The following is a 19,861-nucleotide window of genomic DNA, read 5'->3' on the forward strand; positions in this document are numbered from 1 at the left end:
GGGTCATTATTAGGCCCAGAACCTGGACTTGGATTTCCTAAAGACTTTCACTGACCCATAGGCAGCCCACCCACTTCTGTCCGCGAACGCCCCGAAGCTTGATGAGGTCTGCCCGAGGGCCCAAGGGCGTGCGCATGCGTGCATTTGCCCGCAGGAAGGGCGCCCCTCGCTCAGCGCCCGGGGGTTTGCATCCGGCAGTAGATGCCGGCCGCAGGCTGTACGTGCTGACGTCACCCCATTGGAACAAGGGCCGACTGGGGTGCAGACTGTGGTATTAACTTTGTATTTTCTCTTCCAGAAAATCAGTGCGCCAGACATCCTCCAATCTCTCAGTCCAGAGAGTCCCAAACGCCCTGCTAACCCTGTTCTGAAGCAAGAGAATCTCTTATCCCATCCAACACCTGGACCTTTATTCTCAGGAGGCTCGAGACAGGTGAGCCTCTGGCTGTTGCCCTTGACACACTAGGTGTGCTTGTCATCACGATATGGAATCGGACTGGTGGGCAAGGGTCGGCGGGAGTGCTGTCCCGTGTGGGATAAAGTGGAGCAAGGCCAGAGGGCCTGAAAAGATTATTATTTTACTTGGATTGGGAGCTGGGCAAACCTCGCTGTCCTTGGTGGTGGTTTTTCTTTTTGTAAACATCTCAGTGTGAACATTTTCACGTACGTACAGAGAGTAATTAATAATAGATAATGGTGTCTTTGGATGAGAAGTTTTTCATTTTGACGAAGTTTAATTGACCAACCTTTTCTTTCGTGGTTATTTCTCTGTCTTGGCTGCTCACTCCCTAGTCGTGAAGATATTCTTCTTTGTTCTCTTCTAGAAGCGTCACAAAGTCTAGCTTGTGTGCGTAGGTCCGATCCAGCTCCTCGTTTTTGTGCATGGTGTAAGCTAGAGGTGGAGGTTCATTTTCTCCCCTGTGGACTCCCAGGTATTCCAGCACCATTCCAAAAACAAATAAACAAACCCCCCTCTTATTTCTCCATGGACTGCAGGGGCTTTGTTGGAAAAAGTGTGGGACTTTCTCCGGGACTTTCTCCGGGTTCTCTGTCCTGCTCTGCTCCCCCTTGCCTGTCCTCGAACTTCAAGGCCACCCTGTCCGGATCACGACGGATTTGCTGGAAGTTTTGAAATCAGGCAGTTTAATCCCACCGCCGGTCTTCTTTCCCCAGGTCGCTTTGCGATGTGCTCAGCGTGGTGTCTTTATAGGCAGGCTTTCGCTTGATTCATTTTCTTACTCAAAAGCATGAAACCGGTGCTCACGTCCTGCCTGCAGTTGTGGTGTGGTAGTCTGACTGACAGGCCCTCCGGGGGAGGGTCGCGTGGCCTCGGCGACAGCCACCGCTCTCTCAGTGATCTTACCTGGCCACGGAAACTCTGTGACCCTCAGAGTGGTCCTCAAGGACACAATCACCAGAGCTGTTCTCTCTGTGTCCCGGGAGGGCTTTGAGCGTGAAGTGAATGCAAAACACTCATGGCGTGACACTGAGGCTAGGGATTCTGCTTCTAGAAACCGACTTCTTGGTTCGCATTCGCGCCCCTTCAGTGGTGAGGAGTGCGGACCCGGAGTAAGACCTTGAACCTCTCTGTGCCCCGGGGGTTGTGTTTCTTATGGGAAATGGTGCTCGTTTCAGAAGGGGACGCTTTCTCCCTGTCCACATGAATGTCCCGGGGCACCTCGGACACCCTGGCAGGAGCAGGCACCCCGTGCAGGGAAGGATAGCCGATGTCCTTGACCACGTCCACTGCCCGCCAGCAGCTCCCATCCCTCGCCTTCACCCTGGTGCTGCCCTGTCACGGCTCCGCTGTGATGCCCCCACGGCTCCGAACGTGGGCTCTGCAGCTCTGAGTCACCAGGAGCTCGTCAGAAGCCAGACCCTTGGCCCCACCCTCGCCTACCAGGTCAGGGCCTGCGATGTCACAAGAAAGCAGTGACGTCTGAGAAACCCTGGTGGGGCCCCGGCGGCTTCACGCCGGGCAGGGCAGTGCACAGTGCGGCCGCCGCCAAGGCCGCCTCTTTCACAGCCCCAGGCCGCTCGGTCCGGGCCGGTAGCTGTTAGTCCCGGGGGCTGCGGGGCGCTGGAAGTATGGCTGGTCCAAACTGAGATATAAAAGATGTAAAACATCTCACTAATGTTTATATTGACTTTTGTTGAAACGATAGTATTTTGTTTGGATGTATTTCATGAATATACTGCAGTATTACAATTATTTTCCTTTTTTAAAAATGTGACCCCTAGAGAATGTCACCTGCACGTCCGCTCCCCTTGTACTTCTGTCGGCAGCCCTGGTCTGGGCGCCACGCCCGCGCTGGGGTCGCCCCGGGTCAGGGGCCCCCTTCCCAAGGGGTGCATGCTTCCTGGGAAGCACGGCCCAGTTCCCACCCCGTCCTGCAACATGGGGGTGTGTCCGCACCGGTCACGGACCAGGGCTCTCTCAAACACCATGCGGTTCACACGCATCCTCCCGTGGGTCCCTCCCAACTCCGGCCGAGCACAGCCACCTGCCCCGGGACACACAGGGGGCAGGCTGCCGGTGCGGGGCCTGGCGCTCTGCTTCTCGGGTGCCCTGAGGCTGTGGGTCTGGGGCGGCCCTGCCGGGCAGCTCTCAGGGAGCATGTGCTGGACAGTGGTGGTGTCTTGCTTCAGGACGAGGTGCTATTTATACTTGAGAATCATTCAGGAAGATCAAGGTGCTGAGGGCCAGGTGGGCAAGGGCCTCTCTAGAACATTCTCTCCTGTGGTTGAAGCCTTTGGTGGGTGTGAGATGGGGAGGCCGTAGGGGCCGCCTCGGGGAGGCTCTTGTGAGATCCCGGGTTGTTTGCCTCTGCCCAGGTGACGAAGGACCCCATGGGTCCCAGCCATTGGAGCCTTTACAAGACTGACTGCAGAGGCTAACCCTTCTGAGGACCCCCGAGGGGCAGCTGTCCCCAAACTGCCCAGGGTCCCACTAGACTGGAGTCTCAGCTCCCCTTGGGCCAGAGTCCTGTGTCTGTGTGCCGGGAAACCAGCCCACAGGCAGAGACCGCCCCACAGGTGGGCCCCGGGGTCACGGGGCCAGCCCCGCCCAGCTGTCCCCACTCCCCTCTGTTCACTGCCCTCGCCGGCCCCTGGCCCCGTCAGGCGCACACCTGCTTGGGGCTGCTTCTGTGGCCGTTCCCTCCCCCAGGCTCCAAGCTCATTCGCTGCCTTCCTTCAAGTCTTTGCTCCAGGGTCACCTTCTCGGGGTGGCCAGCCCCCTGCTCTCCCATTGTCCTCACCTGCTCTGTGTTTAATCATCTTCTTATCACCTTGGCTATGCAATCGGCTTATCTGGAGTTGACCGCCTATTGTGACTCCCCAGTGCCCGGAGCAGTGCCTGCCCCTTACGAGGGACTCATTAAATATTTGCCGAAAGGCCGGATTAATACTTGTCACAGCTATGATTTATTCAAAGTCTGCTGTGTGCCATTATCATTTCCCGAAGGGAAAACAGGGTTATGGCGGGAGTCAAAGACCAGGCTTTTGGTACAGTCCCCGGGGCTGACCAACCCCTTAAACGGAGTGCTTTCCCTGACCCCACCCCCATCCAGCTTCACTCACCTGGGGCCCCTGCACACCTAGAAAGCCTTACCAGTCAGGGGGTGGGGGGAGGAGGCTGGGGGGTGAGGGGGTGCGGGTACGTGCATCCACCTCAGTGTCTGTCTCTGTCCTCCATCCTCTCTTCCAGTCTTCTCCGAGTGTACCCCCAGCGTCCCCCCCCCACCCCCGCCAGGAGACTGAATCATCAGCGTTTAATCCTAACCGGTTCCCTGTAGACCCAAGCAGTGTTTGTTTGAGGAAACCAAACGCCCACAAAGCAAACAACCCAGGATTGCTTCTGCCCACAGGCGTGGCCCTCACCTGAGACACATTTCCCTTCTCTAAGGAACTGGAAATTGGGGGCAAAAAAAAGCTTACGGAATCTCACATTAATACCAAAGTAGAAACACAAATGGGCAATACATAAGGGGAACACTCAACATCCCGCATAGTTAAATCAGTGCGAAATTAAAGCAAGCACTATTTGGGGAGCATTTCAGCAAAATTTAAAAAGGCCAGCTCAGCTCTGGCCGGGTGGGTCCGTTGGTCGGAGCATCGTTCTGTACACCGAAACGTTGCAGGTTCGATCCCAGTTGGGACACGTATAGGAGGAGGCAATGGATCAATGTCTCTCTCTCTCTCTCTCCTTTTCTCTCTAAAACCAATAAAACATGTCCTCATGAGGTGATTAAGATTTTTTTTTAAAGACTAAGATTGTGTGCCTTGATTGCTAGGCAGAGATCATGTCTGGGCAAGACAGGACCTTCCGAGGGCTCCCCATCTTGTTAGAACAGAGTGTGTGGCCACTTTTCTGGCAAAGAGCAAGCCAGCACATTATTGACTTAACGTGAGTCAGGATGCATGCTCCCTGTGCATTTTGATTCCTCTGATATCTGGAAATCAGAACGGTGGAAGGATCGATGAACTGTGAAGTCGTTTATTATATCTGTCCTTTTTATTCCAGGGAAGTTTAATTAGCATTAATAGCGCTTGCACAGAGATCGGCAATTTTGACAATGCTGACGTCACCGGAGAAGTAGAGCTGGCCCTCCGATACTGCTTCAAAACCCGTTCTCTGGAGGTCTGCATCAAGTCCTGTAGGAACCTGGCGTACGGAGAGGAAAGGAAGAAGAAGTGCAATCCGTAAGTTTCTTTTGCTACGCTTCCACTTAAGATGATAGACATATTGATTCTCAAGTTTACACAGAAAGTCCAAGAATAACCAAGACAGTTGTAAAAATAAAAAGAGGCATGAAAGAAACAGACTTGCGTGAAGAATTATTATAAAGGGGCAGTCATTCCAACAGTGTGTCACTGATGCAAAGCTGGACAAGCAGGTTGTAGAGCAGAATCAAAAGTCCAGATACAGACCTTAGCGTTTGTGGGAACTTCCATAACCAAGAGGCTATTAGAAATCATTGCAGAAAAGATGAACTTCAGCAAATGGTGCTGGAAAATTTGACTTTTGAGATAGGAAAAGTAAAATAAAAATCTTGCCTCACACAATCCATAAACAGATTAGATTTTTTTCCAACTGAGAGATAAGCCTGGTATTGCATCATTATGTTAGCGTGCATTTCCTTAATTAGTAACCAAGCCAATCAACGTTTTATCCACGTATCAGCCACTGAGGGTTTCCCTTCTCTGGACTTCCTGCCTCTGAGAGATGGCAGAGTAGGCAGGGCGCATCAGGAATCCCTCTGCCCATAGAGACAATAACTGCACTGGCAGAAGCGCCTGATGTAACGATTCTGAGTCTTGTGAAGGCTTGCGGCTTGCAGCGGAAGGCTTCCGTGGTAAATTGCAGTTAATGATGGTCAGTTTCAGCTCTTGGCACAGTACCAGGTACCGACCCTCCACCCCCAACCCCTTGGAGGCACGTGTCCTGGAGCAGCTTGCACGCAGCTTACAGGAGTTTGCACAGAGCTTGTGGGAGCTGGGCTGGGCAAAAAGGACCCTGTGCTCCAGCTGGCAGGGCTGTGTTTTCCCATCACTGGTTGCTGCTTCTCACCACAGCGGGTAGGGACAGAGAGGCACACAGCCATTGTTTCATCTCCACCCACTGTGGCTGTCCTGGCCATCCTCTGACCCATGTGACTTCCCAGGGTTTCTAAGGTCCAGTGCCCTTATTTGTCTCCCCTTCTCATTTTTCTCCTCTTGGAAGCCAAACACTACAGTCTAGGGCATTCAAAATTAATTTCATACAAGGTCTGTCCTGCAAAAGTTCAAGCATTGTTAACATAACAAGAACAGTTTGCACGACATCGATGTAACCTGGCAGCCAAGGAGAGTGGACTGGAGTGCGCATGCGTGAACAATCAGGACTTCACTGCACTAGTCAGTGGGGGTGGTAGACGCCACTGAGTGCGCATGTGCACTGTGTGACTGTTACATTCAAAATGACTGAGTGAGTAGAGCAACGGATCTGCATCAGGTTGTGTGTTAAGCTTGACTATTCCCCTGTGGAAACTATTCAGATGATTCGGAAGGCTGTACCTATGGGCAACTGGTGATTGGCAGCTTCATCACCACAAGGCGCCTGTTCATGCATCACATCTTGTGCAGTGTTTTGGCAAAACATCAAATCACCAGGTGGCTCAGCACACCTACAGCCCAGATTTGGTGCTCAGTGACTTCTGGCTTTTCCCAAAACTAAAATCACCTTTAAAATCACCTTCAGGCCTTTGATGAGATTCGGGAAAACACAATGGGACAGCTGATGGCGATTAGGAGAACTGTGTGAGGTCCCGAGGTGCCTGCTTTGAAGGGGAGTGAGGCATCATTGTTCTGTGTACAGTGTTTCTTGTATCTTGTGTCTTCTTCAATAAATGTCTTTACTTTTCATATTACATGGCTGGATACCTTCTGGACAGTCCTTGTATAAATGGAAAATTAGAAAATAAATACACATGCCTAGGAAAAGCTACAGGCTCAGAAAAAACCTGAGAAGACCATTAATTTACATCTCAGGCTGATCCTTGGTGAGGGTCAATAAGCAAACAATAACAAAAGTCAGCAAACCTTGGGGAAGGGGGAGACTCTGATTCCCAGAGCTAACACATCACTAGACACACATGTCCAGCGTTCAACCAAAATAACAAGACATACAAAAAAACAGAGAAGTATGGACCATTCTGAGGGAAACAATAAATCAAAAGAGACAAACCCTAAAAAAAGATCTGCTGGCAGGTCTACTGGACAAAGACTTTAAAACACCGTCTTAAAGACACTCAAGGAACTAAAGGAAGATGTGGAGAACGTCAAGAAAATGATGCATGAGCAAAGCGGAAGTATCAATAAAGAGATAGAAAACCTAAAAAGAAACCACCAAGGAACGCCAGAGCTGAAAACACAAATAACTGAGATGGAAAATTCACTGGTGGGGCTGGAAGGCAGGTATGAGCTGATGGGAGGAAGGACCGGCGAATCTGAGGCAAGGTCAATGGGACTTGTTGAGTCTTCAAAGCAGACAGAAAAAAGATCGAAGGAAAGCAAACGGAATCTCACGGACCTGAGGGGCTCCGTCAAGTGGACCAGCAGAGGCAAGTGAGGGTCCCAGGAGGAGAAGAGAGAGCAAGAGGCAGAACGTTTGAAGAAATGGCAGAAAACGTCCCACATTTTATGAAAGGCATGACCACAAACACCAGAGAAGCCCGCTGAGCTCCAAGTAAGATGAACTCAGAGAGACCCGCACCGAGACATCACCAACAAACTCCTGAAAGGCAGACACAAGAGAGAATCCTACAAGAGCAGGAGAGAAGTGAGTCGTAGGGAAGATCGTCCACAGGTTCTCACCAGGAAGCTTACAGGCCAGAAGGTCAGTGTAGTGAACGTGCTGGAAGAAGGAAACCCAACAGCCAGGATGCTGTATCCAGCCACACTGTTCTTCCAAAGTGACCGGGAATGAAGACATTCTCAGACAGACAAAGGCGGGTGGGCTCTGTCCCTGCTAGACCCATGAGGGGTGTTTGGGGGGCGTCCCGCAGGGGAAAATGAAAGGACACTGGTCCGAAATAAAGGTCTCAATAAAGGTACAGACACAGGCAATGATAAAAGCTAGTGCTACTGTGGGGATAGTACCTGCATGTAATTCCACTTTTTGTTTCTCCCATGACTCAAGAGACTAATGCAGTAAAAAATTATTAGTCTCTTCTTATGGTAACTTTGCTTTGTAATGTCACGTTTGGTCTTTGGCAGAATTTACGAGATGAGTGCATGTCAAAGAATTCGTTTGTGATTTTGGTCATGCAGTGTGGAAAGTGTCATCGTGTGGCATCGACGGTGGAGAGAGTGTGGGTGGGGCTGAAAAGGAGCTGAGTCTGGACGTTATCGAAGCTCAAATGCTACAAATTCAAATCAGAGTGTCTAACTTTAGGGTAGTAAGTGCGGTCCCCTTGGTAACCACAAAGAAAACCGTTCTAGGACACATACAAAAGGAAATAAGAACGGAATTTAAATATGTCACTGTAAAATAGCCGACTAAAGATGCAAGAGTAGCCCTGGCTGGCATAGCTCAGTGGATTGAACGCGGGCTGCAGACCAAAACATCGCAAGTTCGATTCTCAGTCAGGGCACATGCCTGGGTTGCAGGCCATGGCCCCCAGCAACTGCACATTGATGTTTCTCTCTCTCTCTCTCTCTCTCTTTTTCCCTCTCTAAAAATAAATAAATGATCTTTTAAAAAAAAAGATGCGAGAGTATCACGATGCTGGAAACGGGGAACACAAACTCGGGGAGGAACATGGACACGAGTGACAAATGCCGGAAGTCAGTCGTGACTGTACCTGTAAATGAACTAGACCCTCCAGGTGAAAGATGGAAATCGGCCGAATGGATAAAACTCATGGGCTCCAACTGTGTGTCGCCGACGAGAGGCTCCCTGCAGACCCAGTGACACAAACAGGAGCCGCTCCGTGTGGACAGCAAGCGAGAGAGGGCAGCGGTGGCTACGCTAGTGTCAGACGAAACTAGATCAGCGAGGTTCCACAAGACGAAGGACGTGATATATTAATGAGAGGTTTCATACATCAAGGAGGCATAAAATTACAAATGTGCATATACCTAGTAACGGCCCACCAAGACGCGTGAAGCGGAACACCGACGGAGCCTTAGGGAGGAACGGCCCTGCAGCGACGCTCCGAGATGCGGGTGCTCCGCTCCCACGGACCGAACACCCCGTGGGCAGGTGAGGGAGGAAGCCGGCGTCTCGACACAGGCAACTAATCGGATGCCTGGGTGTGTGTTTTCTTTTAATCCTTTCAGCGATGTAGGTATGTTTTATGCATCCTGTTTTACACGTGTGAGATCTTACAACGACCAATCAGCGAAGAGTAATGAACAGTGAGGAAGCGGTGGCAATGAGCCGGGGGTACTTTCCCCGAGAACTTTGATTGACGGGGAGGAAGAGGCCCGAGCCTGGAGCTCCGGGAGGGACCCAGCTCAAGGAAGGGCGGCTGCTCTTTTTTTTTTTTTTGCTTTGGGAAAATTGAGCCTGGTCCTAGCCTGTGGGGACAGGGCCTGGACGAGCAGGGGCCAGGAAGGGCAGGCTCGGGACCGAGTGGAGGGATCGACCTAGAACAGGATTTCGGGGGCTGGGCAGAGTGCTGGCGGAGAGACGGCCTCTGCCACGTGGCTCCCCGGGGTCAGCGGAGAGGGCTCAGGGACACGGGGCCTCAGCAGACGGGACAGGCTGGGAGGTCCCTGGAGGGAAGAGCCGAGGGTAAGGCATACACTTTCCATTTGCACGTATTTCGGGGGGAGGGGTGGGCTGGCAGTGGAGGAAGGACCAGTCAGCACTCGGCCTCTCCATCCTGGTGGATCCAAGGACCCGCCACAGCGGAGCCCCGAGAGCCCCTGCTTCCACGGTCACTCCCCAGTGGCAGGTGACAGCCGTGCAGATCCCAGGGCTGGGGCACTAGCAAAGCAGGCAGCGTCACCTCCCCCAGGAACATTCCAGAAGGGGATGGCCAGAGACAGTGTAAACAAGCTGGGTGCCCAGCATGTCCTTGTTCACTGTCCGCGGGGGCCACCAAGCGCTTCCTGTCAACGCCCAAGGCCGCAGTGCGCAGCGTAGACGCAGGGGTCCCCTCCTCCCGCCCGGCCGCCCCCTGAGCTCCCCCCGCCCTGTCTGCCTTCGGCCCGCCAGGTACGTGAAGACCTATCTGCTGCCTGACAGATCGTCGCAGGGCAAGCGCAAGACGGGCGTCCAGAAGAACACGGTGGACCCGACCTTTCAGGAGACCTTGAAGGTACTTGCGGGACGGACAGTCACGTGCTGTCTTCCCACCCGGGGCCGGGCGCCCGGGGCCGGAGTCCAGCGGCGGCTGCTTGCAGACGCTGCGTGCATGAGACCTGCGCGCAGGCGCTGGTGCGTTCTGCGGGGCCCTGTCAATCAGTGGCGAGGTGGTAAAAAAATAAATGTCAGCCTTTGTACAGGAAAAGTGCAGAGTCTGCGGGACTTCCGGTTAATGATTTCCAAGACAATGGTAACAACAGCAATGAAAAGAACCCGGTGCCTCTCCGTGTTTAAAATCAGTTTGCCCTGTCGTGTTTTTATAGCCCTCAGGGAGGCGCTCTCGAGCAGATGCCCTGTGGATTCCAATACAGGTCACCACCGTCTTTGTAAAAGTGCTTCTTGAGTGTGAGACCTGGCAAACTCAGGCTTCTTCTTGGTTTCAGAAAAAAAAAAAAAACAAAACCAGTCATTTTATGAAAAAAATTTTCTAGAGGACTTGTTTGGGTGTTCACCTTCCTCGGCGCTGGCAACTCTGATTTGTGGTTGAGGGCAGAGATAGGGAGAGGCTGCCCGGCCCGGGTCAGAGGAGGGGGTGGTGGTGGATTCGATGTGTGGGGGTTGCAGGTGAAGCGTGGGAGGCTCCGGCCTGGGGGGACAGTCCAGACTCAGGGAGACGCATTCAATTGGGGCGGAGAAACCCGGGGACCCCGTGTGTCAAGACTAGGAAGGACAGGGCTTGGTTTGATTCCCTTGGTGACAAGGGGCATTTATCTAAGTGGCTGGTACAAGGGTACCGTTTGTTAAATAATACCAGCCATTGTTTTCTCTGCCCCTGTTGTGGCGAAGTGCTTCACATACCCCCTGAGCTCGGGATCAGAACCCTCCTTCACCCTCGGTACTTGGGGGAGCCTGAGGTTTATCGAACCCACAGCAGACTAGCAGTCCTTCTCAAAGTGTGTGTGTGTGTGTGTGTGTGTGTGTGTAGCAATCCCCTCGGGATTAAAAAAAGAGTGGACTGTGATTCAGCAGGTGTGGCTGGGGCCTGAGATGCAGCTGGTCTGGGACCCTCTGGTAGCAAGTGGTGTTGCTCACAGACTTGCTAAAAGAATGTTGAGCCCTGGCTGGTGTGGCTCAGTGGATTGAGTGCCAGCCTGCGAACCAAAGGGTAACTGGTTCGATTCTCAGTCAGGGCACATGCCTGGGTTTTGGGCCAGCTCCCAGTAGGGGGCATGCAAGAGGCAACCACACATTGATGTTTCTCTCCCTTTTTTTCTCCCTCTCTAAAAATAAATAAAATCTTTAAAAAAACCCCAGAATTTTGAAAACCTCTGTGTCCCCTTCACACATTTTAAGTTGATATCTAAAATTGCCTATAAATTTAATTACAGTATTTTGTGCTAAACAGGGGTAGATATACATTTTACATTTTATGGAAAGATAAAATTGAGGATGGACTACATTTTAGATGAGTATTTAATTATACAATTTGATTTTTAAGGTTTAACTTATTTAAAATGGATGCAGAATCTTGGAGAAATCACCTAAAAGTTTTACACATTACTTTTCATCCAGTATGTTGTGAATATTTTGGTTGTCCTGGAAAATGTCCCAGAGACATTTAAAAGAATCAGTGTCCCCAGCCTGTTCTAAATTCAGAACAGCCGGACACACTCTTTACATAAGTGCTTACGAGGCAGAAAACACAGGAGGGTGGAGAAGCTGAGAGATCTTTCGGAGTTTTGCAGAAATCAGTATTTCCACCTGTTTAGCACGCCGGGGCCTGACAGCCGGGGGCAAGGCGAGGAGGGGCAGGGGTGGGGTGGTCCAGACAGCCTGGGGCGGACGCCAGTGTGACACTCCAGGTGGAGGGGCTGTCGAATGGCAGATGAGGCTCTAGAACCTGAGCGTCCCGTCTAATTTTCTGAGCACAGTGCTTGCCCCTGGGGCTGTCTCCGTCCTGGCAGGGGTGGGCCCGGGAGCCCAGGCTGACGCCCCTGTCCCGCCTCTGCAGTACCAGGTGGAGCCCGCCCAGCTGGCGACCCGGCGCCTGCAGGTGTCCGTGTGGCACCTGGGCACGCTCGCCCGGAGGGTGTTCCTCGGAGAAGTGATCATCCCTCTGGCCTCGTGGGACTTCGGAGACAGCACGACACAGGCCTTCCGCTGGCACCCGCTGCGGGCCAAGGTGATGTCTGGCTTGGGGCTGGGCGACCCCACCCCCACTTTACAGGGGGACCCGCGATGGGAATGCCTGCCTGGGAAACCTGGGGCCCGAAACGACGGTGGCACTTGCCAGGCTCTTAGGCAGGAGCTTTCTAGGGAGGAAAGGCCCACCCTGAGCTCTCCAGGTGGGGCTCGGCCCAGCGACTCCCTCCTGCTGGGTCTGTTCAGGGCCCGCAGCCCTGTCCGCCGTGTGGCCCACGTGGCTCCCGGCTCAGGCCCGGTGTCCAGCGCTCCTGAGTGGCCTTGCTGGTCTGTGCCCTTCCCCCGAATTCAGGGTCGCTCAGTGCCAGCTGAGGTGGCCTCGGCCTTCTCATGGCGCTGCGGCCAAAGTCCACGACCTGCGGCCCGTCAGCCTGCCCCCCGCGCGCGTGGGCCCACAGCTTCTCGTGTGGGCTAGAACGCGTGGTTTCTACACTTCCCACCCCAGGCACAGCCAGAACCACAGGCGCGCACGCCTGGACCGGACGCTGTCGGGAGGGCAGAGGCCGCGCTGACCAGGGGGGACTCTGGGTCCAGCGCGGGGTGGGGGTGGGCCGGCCTCGAGGCGCTGGCAGTGCGGGGAGGGAGAGCGGTGCGGGGAGGTGGGGGTCCTCGGGCGGCTGCGCTGCTCATTTCTGTGCCAGGATCCAAGACTGGAGAAGAGAGTCCATCTGAGGGAGTGAAGGGGGAGGGAAGGTGGGCTCCGTTGTCTCCTAGGAAAGGACCTCGGAGGTGCCAGCCCCGCCCTCAAACCCGTCAGTCACTGTGCCTTTGCGCAGGCGCTCAGCTGGGGCCGTCCCCTCCCCCTCCTGTACTCTTGGCCCTGTGTGGTCTGCGCAGCCCCGGGGTGGGCGCTTTCTCTTCCCAGAGCCTCGGTCCACACCCACAATAGCCACTGGCGATGCTTTCTCCGGCCCCAGGCCTGCCCGAGACTCTGCTTAAGTCCCGCTCTCCCATGAAGGCTCCCCGGTGCTCCGTGGACAGGGACATGGATGCACAGGGGCCTGTGCTGGGCGCGCTGCCCGGCTCCTGCCCCTCAGATCCCACACTCTGGACGGAGGGGCTGCCCGGGGACTGGTCCTCTGCTGGCAAGCGGCGAGAAGCAGGAAGTGGCGGGCTCAGGCACCCCTCCTGCTGTGACCCTGGCGCTGGATCTGGGGGGTCTGCCCACAGGCCTGCCCCCTGCCTGGGTGCTGACAGGAGGGGCAGTGTGGTTGTCCTGGGGTGGGTGTGGGTTTCTAGAAGCACAGGGTGGTGACAGTATTATCACATTGGGCACCAAGGGCCCCCTCCTGCCCCCTCCTGCCCCGAGGGCAGCCAGAAGACCATGGAGAGCTGTGCGGGGTGGGGGGCCACAGTGGCCTGCACTCTCCAGAGCCCTCGCTGGGTGCCTGCTCCCCGCCGCTGGTGGTTCTGAGGAGGGAGGCCCTTCCCGATGCCCCCTGCCCCGTGGGCTCACGAGAGAGTGCCAGTGGAGGGCGGTCTGCACTCTCCGAGCCCTGCCCTCTCTCCCTTTGGGGCACAATCACTCGTGACGAGACAAATGACCGGAGTGGGCAGGGAGGCGTCCTCTTCGGGGAGTCGGGAACAGGGAGGGGCCGAGTCCCCCAGACTGGAGGGCCACCCCTGTGCCCTGGGCACTGAGCCTGGACCCCTGTCGGTCTCCGGTGCCCTCGGTGGCCCTGGTACGGGAGGGGAGCTCAAATCCTTACTGACCTGAGTGGAACCCCTGGGTGTCTTGGTTTTATTTACTTTTGCAAACTCAGGTTGTGTCCGGGTTCTGGGTACCTACCCTATGGGAATGTGCAAGGGCTTGGAGCCCCTTTGCCTGACGGCCCATCTGCGTCTGGAGGGGTGGGCGGCTGGGCGGCTGGGCGGCTGGGCTGCCTCTCCCACACTGCGGGTGGCACTGGGGGGAGCGAGGCCCCCACACATGGAAGGACGAGCAGCCTGCCTTGGGCATGTCCACGCCTCCCCAGGGCTCTCCAAGGCCTGTGAGACCTTGCAGGGGCAAGGTGAATGGGGGAGGGGGCATTTATGGACAGAGCTGGGGCAGACAGAGGGTCCCAGGAGGTCCTGGGGGCTGGGCAAGGGCTGGGCATGGGCTGGGGATGCGGCCTCTGAGCTCTGCCTCTCGCCCACAGGCGGAGAAGCATGAAGACAGCAGTTCTCCGAACCATGGCGAACTCACGGTCCGGGCCAAGCTTGTGCTCCCTGCAGGGACCAGCAAGCTCCAGGAGGCTCAAGAAGGCAGGTGGCCTCCAGCCCCATGAATGTGCATCTGTCCCTGGGTCCCTGTTCCCAAAGCCGGGAGTGCAAGCAGGCTGAGGGGCGGGCCAAGTTCCCTAGCACTTCCTGTCGGCCACCCACTGATCCCGCCAGAGCCGTGTAGCCAGACCTGGGAACAGGCTCTCCGGAACCCAGGGCTCGGAAGGGAATCGAGGGACCCTCTCCAAGGCCCCCAGGACCCCGGCCCCATGCTTCCTCCCGAGGGTCTGGCTTGGATGGTCGCCCTGTGAACACAGCCCCACTGCAGCCCCTCTTGGCCCTTGGGGAGACACGGAGGCCTCGAGGCTCCATGTGAACAGGCCCAGGCTCCCACTCACATGAGCCGCTGCTGCCCAGCGAGAGAGCGGGCCAGTGACACGTCCTTGTTAACTAACGTCAGTGACGTGGGGCATGCAGGAAGGTGAGGTGGGGCGTGAAGATGGGGAGAACCTGCGATTCCCGGTGCTTGAGCGATTTCCCGTTGCACCGGAAGAGCTCACTGCACCAGCAGACCAGTGGCGAGCCCCCTCCCCCCAACCGCTGGCTCCCACTAGGCCAGAACTTGGGCACCCTCCTCTCTGTGGGCTGGTCTCGACCCCTGGCAGCTTGTTGCCCCGGCACGCCATGCTGACTGTTGCGTCGGGGGTGGAGAGGGTGGGGGGATGAGTGTGGTGGCCCTGCTGCACTTCCCGGCTGCTCTCTCGGGGTCTGAGCTCTCTCTGAGCTCTCTCGTCACACATCTTCCTGCAGCTGCGGGTGGGGCGGGGCGGGGCAGGGGGCCGGCGCAGCGTGCTGGAGGGCGGACTCAAACGCCGGCTCTGCTTCCAGGGACAGGAGAGGAGCCCTCGTGTGACGGTCAGCTGTGTCTGGTGGTGCTGGGAGCCCAGAATCTGCCTGTGCGGTCCGATGGCACCCTAAACTCCTTTGTTAAGGGGTAGGTATCAGATGTAATCAAGTACTATTTACTGGGCAGCTGTGATGCATGCATGCGGCATGGTCCTCATGCGGTGTGGTCCTCGGGGCTGCAGACAATGCCAAGAAGTGTAGCCACTGGAAACTTGCTGCACTTTAGCTTTCCTGCAGAAACCCAACCTGTCACGTTCAGGGCTCTGATCTCCAAGAATTCGTGGAGGCCAGACTCGGAGCATCACCCTTGCACCTGGAACCCAGGTCTCACCAATCCTGCTGTAGCAGCGAGTTAGCACTCACAGACAGCTGGGCCGTGGGAAAAGTTGTGATTATACGGGGGGCCCCCCCAAACCAGGATTTATTTATGAAACCTTGTGTATTTATTCTTACATGTTGAAACGTCAGTCACCTTCAAAGTACTCTCCGTTGGATGCAATACACCTGTCGTGAGGTTTTCTTCCTGCTGCTCAGAAGTTTCTGAGCTCATTGATTCTGATGCCTTTTAGTGCTCCTGCTGGTTTTCGTTTCACCTCTTCCACATCAGCAAGAGATTTCCCCTTGAGGGCTTTTTTCATCCAGGGACACAAAGGAGAGTTGCTCAGGGTGAGATCAGGCAAATGGGGAGGGCGGGGAACAGGGAGTCAGGCCGTTTTGGGTCAAATACTGCTGAGCCCTCAGTGCGGTGTGGGCAGGTGTGCTCGTCAATCACCCATCGTGAAATGGGCAAGTGCAATTAAAGTCTTTAAAAAAAAGTGCTGAGGCCGAATGCAGCCTCTCACAACAACGCCAGCTGGTCCACTGATACCGATGGGGTCCCAGAACACTCACCTAGCAGGGGGTGCCTGTACCCCAAGGGCCTGCCCTCCACAAGATAAATTGGGGCTTTTTGCTCCCCCCCCCCAGTACTTCCCCAGCTTTCCATCTCCCCTAGAGTAACGGCAAGGTGGGTGAGTCCTCGGACCTCATTCTCATTTTTATTCACTACAAGTGTGTTGTTCTCAAAAGTAAAGCGAACACCGCTGTGAGGTGGGATTGCTAAATCCCAGCCGGTGCTGCCGTGAGAAATTGAGAAAATGGCAGCCTGCCTACCGGTCAGGTTACGGCTGAGCTGGTCCTGACCCTGGCGTTTATCTGTATGGGTCCTTGGCCCTTCTGAATTTATTCTCATGAGGATAAAATGAGATAGAGAACATGGGGGCAGCGTTCTGGTCCCTGGTGGCAGCAGGTCTAGTACGTATGCTGCCCCTGGTGGTAGACAGCGGAGGAGCGGGGTGCAGGTAAGGACCACCCTCGCACCTGGAGCAGAATTTGGCTGGAAACAGAACATGCCAGCCGGAGGTCACTTAGCCAACCCTACAACTCCTGCTCTTTCCCTGGGCTGAGTTTGTACTGTGTGGTCGATGCAGCCCCTTTCTCAGCACTAACAGCCTCACAGCCGAGCAGGCCCCGAGAGGGCAGGGGGCTGTGGGCAGGCCAGGCACCCAGGGTTTGATTTTGTCTGTTGCCTCCGCAGCTGCCTCACTCTGCCGGACAAGCAGAAGCTGAGGCTGAAGTCCCCCGTCCTGAAGAAGCAGGCGTGTCCCCAGTGGAAGCACTCCTTTGTCTTCAACGGGGTGAGCCCTGCCCAGCTGAGGCAGTCCAGCCTGGAGCTGACCGTCTGGGACCAGGCTGCCTTCGGCGTGAGCGACCGCTTGCTGGGAGAGGCCAGGCTGGGTTCCAGTAAGTCTGCCTGAGATGTTTCCTGGGCCCTGGTGCATCCTGGGTGCTCAGAGACCGTCTCACACGTGCCCGTGAGAGAGAAGTCACGCTCCTCTGTGGCAGGTGGTGGCTTAACTGGCCTCGAAGCCGCCTCACCTGCCCCAGGTGGGGAACACCGGCCAGTTCTCCCTGTGCCCTGCACCAGTAATGCAGCCAAGTATTTCAACAATTTAAAGCAGATTTATTTAAGATCTGCTAAAGAAACGAAAACTAAGAGGCCTCAACATGGGCCGGGCACAGTGTGTGTTTTGTTCCTGGCAGGAATCATGAAAGAATTATGTCCCTAAAGGAAAATGTCTTCCTAATGCGTACCGCTGGCGGTTCAGACAGTGTCTATAGGGAGTGGGGTGGAAGGGCAGAGCTTCTGTGCTGCTCGGCAGGCCTTTGTGGGGGACTACCCTGTGGGACTGGGGGCCCCAGCCCTCCTGCTGCTTGCCAGCTGTGGCCCCCAAATGCTGTGACGAGCAAAGGACCTGCACTCCCCTCCAAGGCCGACCGAGGACCGGGGCACCAGAACTCACTATTAAGTGACTTTGTTTTACGAGTGTCCAAAGCAAACCCTCTTCCTGTGAAGGGCCCCTTCTCCTGAGCAACCCTGGCCCCTGTCTGGAACCCCCGCACTTGGTGAAGTGTTAGGAGCTGGCCCACCCCACCTGCCCACTCCTCACTAACAGGGAGGCCAGCAGCTTCGGACTTTTGATGCCCCAAGTCCCTGGGGAGGGGGCCCGAGCTGTCCTGTTCTGGACATGCTTTGTTGGGAGTAGGGGGAGGCGCCTGCTCACCAGTGGCGGGTGATTTAATATGGTCTTAAGGCAAGGGGAAAACGACTTTATGCAGTTTTTGCTGGTCCTCCTTTTTAACGAGCCGAGAGGCGGGGTGGGGGTGTCCAGGCCCCGTGTTCCTAACACCTGTTGTTTCACGCACATCCCAGGGGAAGACCCCGCCGGCGGCGCTGGCTCGGGCTCACACTCCAAGCTTCAGTGGCAGAAGGTCCTTTCCAGCCCCAACCTGTGGACCGACATGACACTTGTCCTGCACTGAAGCCCAGGTGCCGGTGAGCGGCGGGTCCTGGTGGCGGGCGCACGCACGGCTCGGCCGAAGCATGGTGGCTGCGTGGCGGGGAAGGCCCTCTGGAGGGTGACACCTCTCCACCGGCAGCTCTGTGGTGCAGCTGGAAGGGCCTTCCAGATCCCTCTGTGCCCGTGGAAGTTAGAGCAGTGATCAGTGTTACCTGAGGAGTGTGGGAAGTGGCCCAATTTCAAATAAATGTTGGTTACCACCGCTGCCTCCCAGCGTTTACCAATCAGTGAAAACAGAGGCCCCGTGATGTAGTTTCCGAGAAAATAAAAAGCCTCCGCGTATCTGATCCCTCCCATTCTACTGCAGAAGTTTCTGGAGGCAGGGCAGCCAGCCCCACGGAGACCTGGGGGGCAGACTCCCCTTGTGGGTGGGGCAGTTCTACGGGCCCCCAGAGGGACACCCAGCCCACGAGGCATTGAGCTGGCAGGGGGTCACACCGCTGCGCCTCGCCGCTCACGTCTGCGGTGGGGGGTTCATCCGCGCACACGGCACCTTTGCCAAAAACGACAGCGCCGAGCAGGCGAGGGAGGGAATAAACAAGCAGAGCGGCAGCAGCGGGAGCCGACAGGCTCACGGTCCCCCAGGGGCAGAGCGGGTTCCTATGGGGGCGCCAGCGATCGATCGCCAGGTCAGAGCGCGCCTGCAGGGTGGAGCCGGAATCAGCAGCGCATGCGCACTTTCCAAACCAGACGTGTGGACGGAAAACCGAACCGGCAGACCCGTTTCTCCGCACAAAGCGCCCGGAAAGTGTGCAAGGGCCCTTGTCACGGGTGTGGGCGCAGCAGCCGGCCAGCTTGCTGCCGCCCTCCCGTCGGATCAGATCGAGTGCCGTGGGGTTTTTCACATGTACTTCTTTTATTATTCTGTAAAAGGTAACAAAATATACAGAACAAAACTTTTCCTCTTTTAAACTAATGTTACAAACCCATCTTGTTGCTTATATATAAATACTGTACTCTAAAGCTGATCCTCAATTAGGGAAGTCCAGCCATGTCGCCTTCTAGCTGTGAGAAAACGGAAACCAAGAAAAGGGGGTCGAAGGGCGGCGCGCCCTCCCGCGGCGCTCGCCCCGGGCCACCGCAGGGTTTTGTCGGCGAGCGAGGGAACCGCCGTGCGCACGCGTGTGAGGGCGTTAGCCCCCGCGCGCACCCTCCGGGAACAGACACATGCAGCGCAGCGTCCTTCGTAGAATCAAGTACAGATCAATCAGTTTGAGCTAATTTCAAATACAGAAAAAAGTATGGCACAGAATAGAAGCCACGGTGCGGTTTTCTTTAATTATAGGGAATCTCGTGTCGCGCATGCCGGCATGGGATTTTTGTTACTCAGACTTCACAGGCATCTCTCCCTCCTTAATTCAGTCAGCCCTGCTCCAAGCACAAGACCAGAAGTGATTCAGTAATAACAACAACAACAACGACAGAAATCAGGCCCGTTTGGCACAGTGATACATATGGGGAAAATAAACCAGGGAAGCTTCCACTGGTCCCAGCCCCAGAATTTTTCCCACGGAAACAGCTACTCTCTCTTTAAAGGAACAGAGCGCGAGGAGGGGGTCTAGATTTGGAGAACTACAAATACAAGTTCAGAGTCTGCGTGACCCTGGGCGGGGCCCAGGCTCGAGGCCCCCCGCCCGGTCTCAGCCGGGCCTTCACATGGCCTCGAACTCGTCGATGCGCTGCTTGGTGTTGCCCTGCCGGATCTGCCGCAGCGTCTTGTACTTGTCCCGGCCTTGCCTCATGTTCTCGTTGTGCAGGATGTCGTTGTGGGTCCTCTTGCTCTCGTCTCTGGCCTGGGACAGCTCGCTGGACAGAGTCTGCAACGGCAGGAAGCGTGGGTCAGGCGGGCTGC

General features: G+C 55.6%; 2 protein-coding genes across 2 annotated transcripts in view; one reads left to right on the top strand and one right to left on the bottom strand.

The window, feature by feature from the left end:
• The window catches only part of SYTL3 (synaptotagmin like 3), a 56,566-nt gene extending 37,145 nt beyond the window's left edge, over positions 1–19,421 (top strand). Inside the window, exons 8-15 of the mRNA XM_036024948.1 lie at positions 299–433; positions 4,526–4,704; positions 9,707–9,809; positions 11,808–11,978; positions 14,140–14,245; positions 15,092–15,197; positions 16,686–16,891; positions 17,862–19,421. Coding sequence (XP_035880841.1) covers positions 299–433; positions 4,526–4,704; positions 9,707–9,809; positions 11,808–11,978; positions 14,140–14,245; positions 15,092–15,197; positions 16,686–16,891; positions 17,862–17,971 — 1,116 coding nt within the window. The 3' untranslated portion in view covers positions 17,972–19,421. The remainder of the gene's footprint in view (positions 1–298; positions 434–4,525; positions 4,705–9,706; positions 9,810–11,807; positions 11,979–14,139; positions 14,246–15,091; positions 15,198–16,685; positions 16,892–17,861) is intronic.
• The window catches only part of EZR (ezrin), a 46,273-nt gene continuing 45,258 nt past the window's right edge, over positions 18,847–19,861 (bottom strand). The window contains exon 14 of the mRNA XM_028510038.2: positions 18,847–19,826. Coding sequence (XP_028365839.1) covers positions 19,662–19,826 — 165 coding nt within the window. The 3' untranslated portion in view covers positions 18,847–19,661. The remainder of the gene's footprint in view (positions 19,827–19,861) is intronic.

Source organism: Phyllostomus discolor, chromosome 4 (genome assembly GCF_004126475.2).
Source record: "Phyllostomus discolor isolate MPI-MPIP mPhyDis1 chromosome 4, mPhyDis1.pri.v3, whole genome shotgun sequence".
Lineage (NCBI taxonomy): Eukaryota > Metazoa > Chordata > Mammalia > Chiroptera > Phyllostomidae > Phyllostomus > Phyllostomus discolor.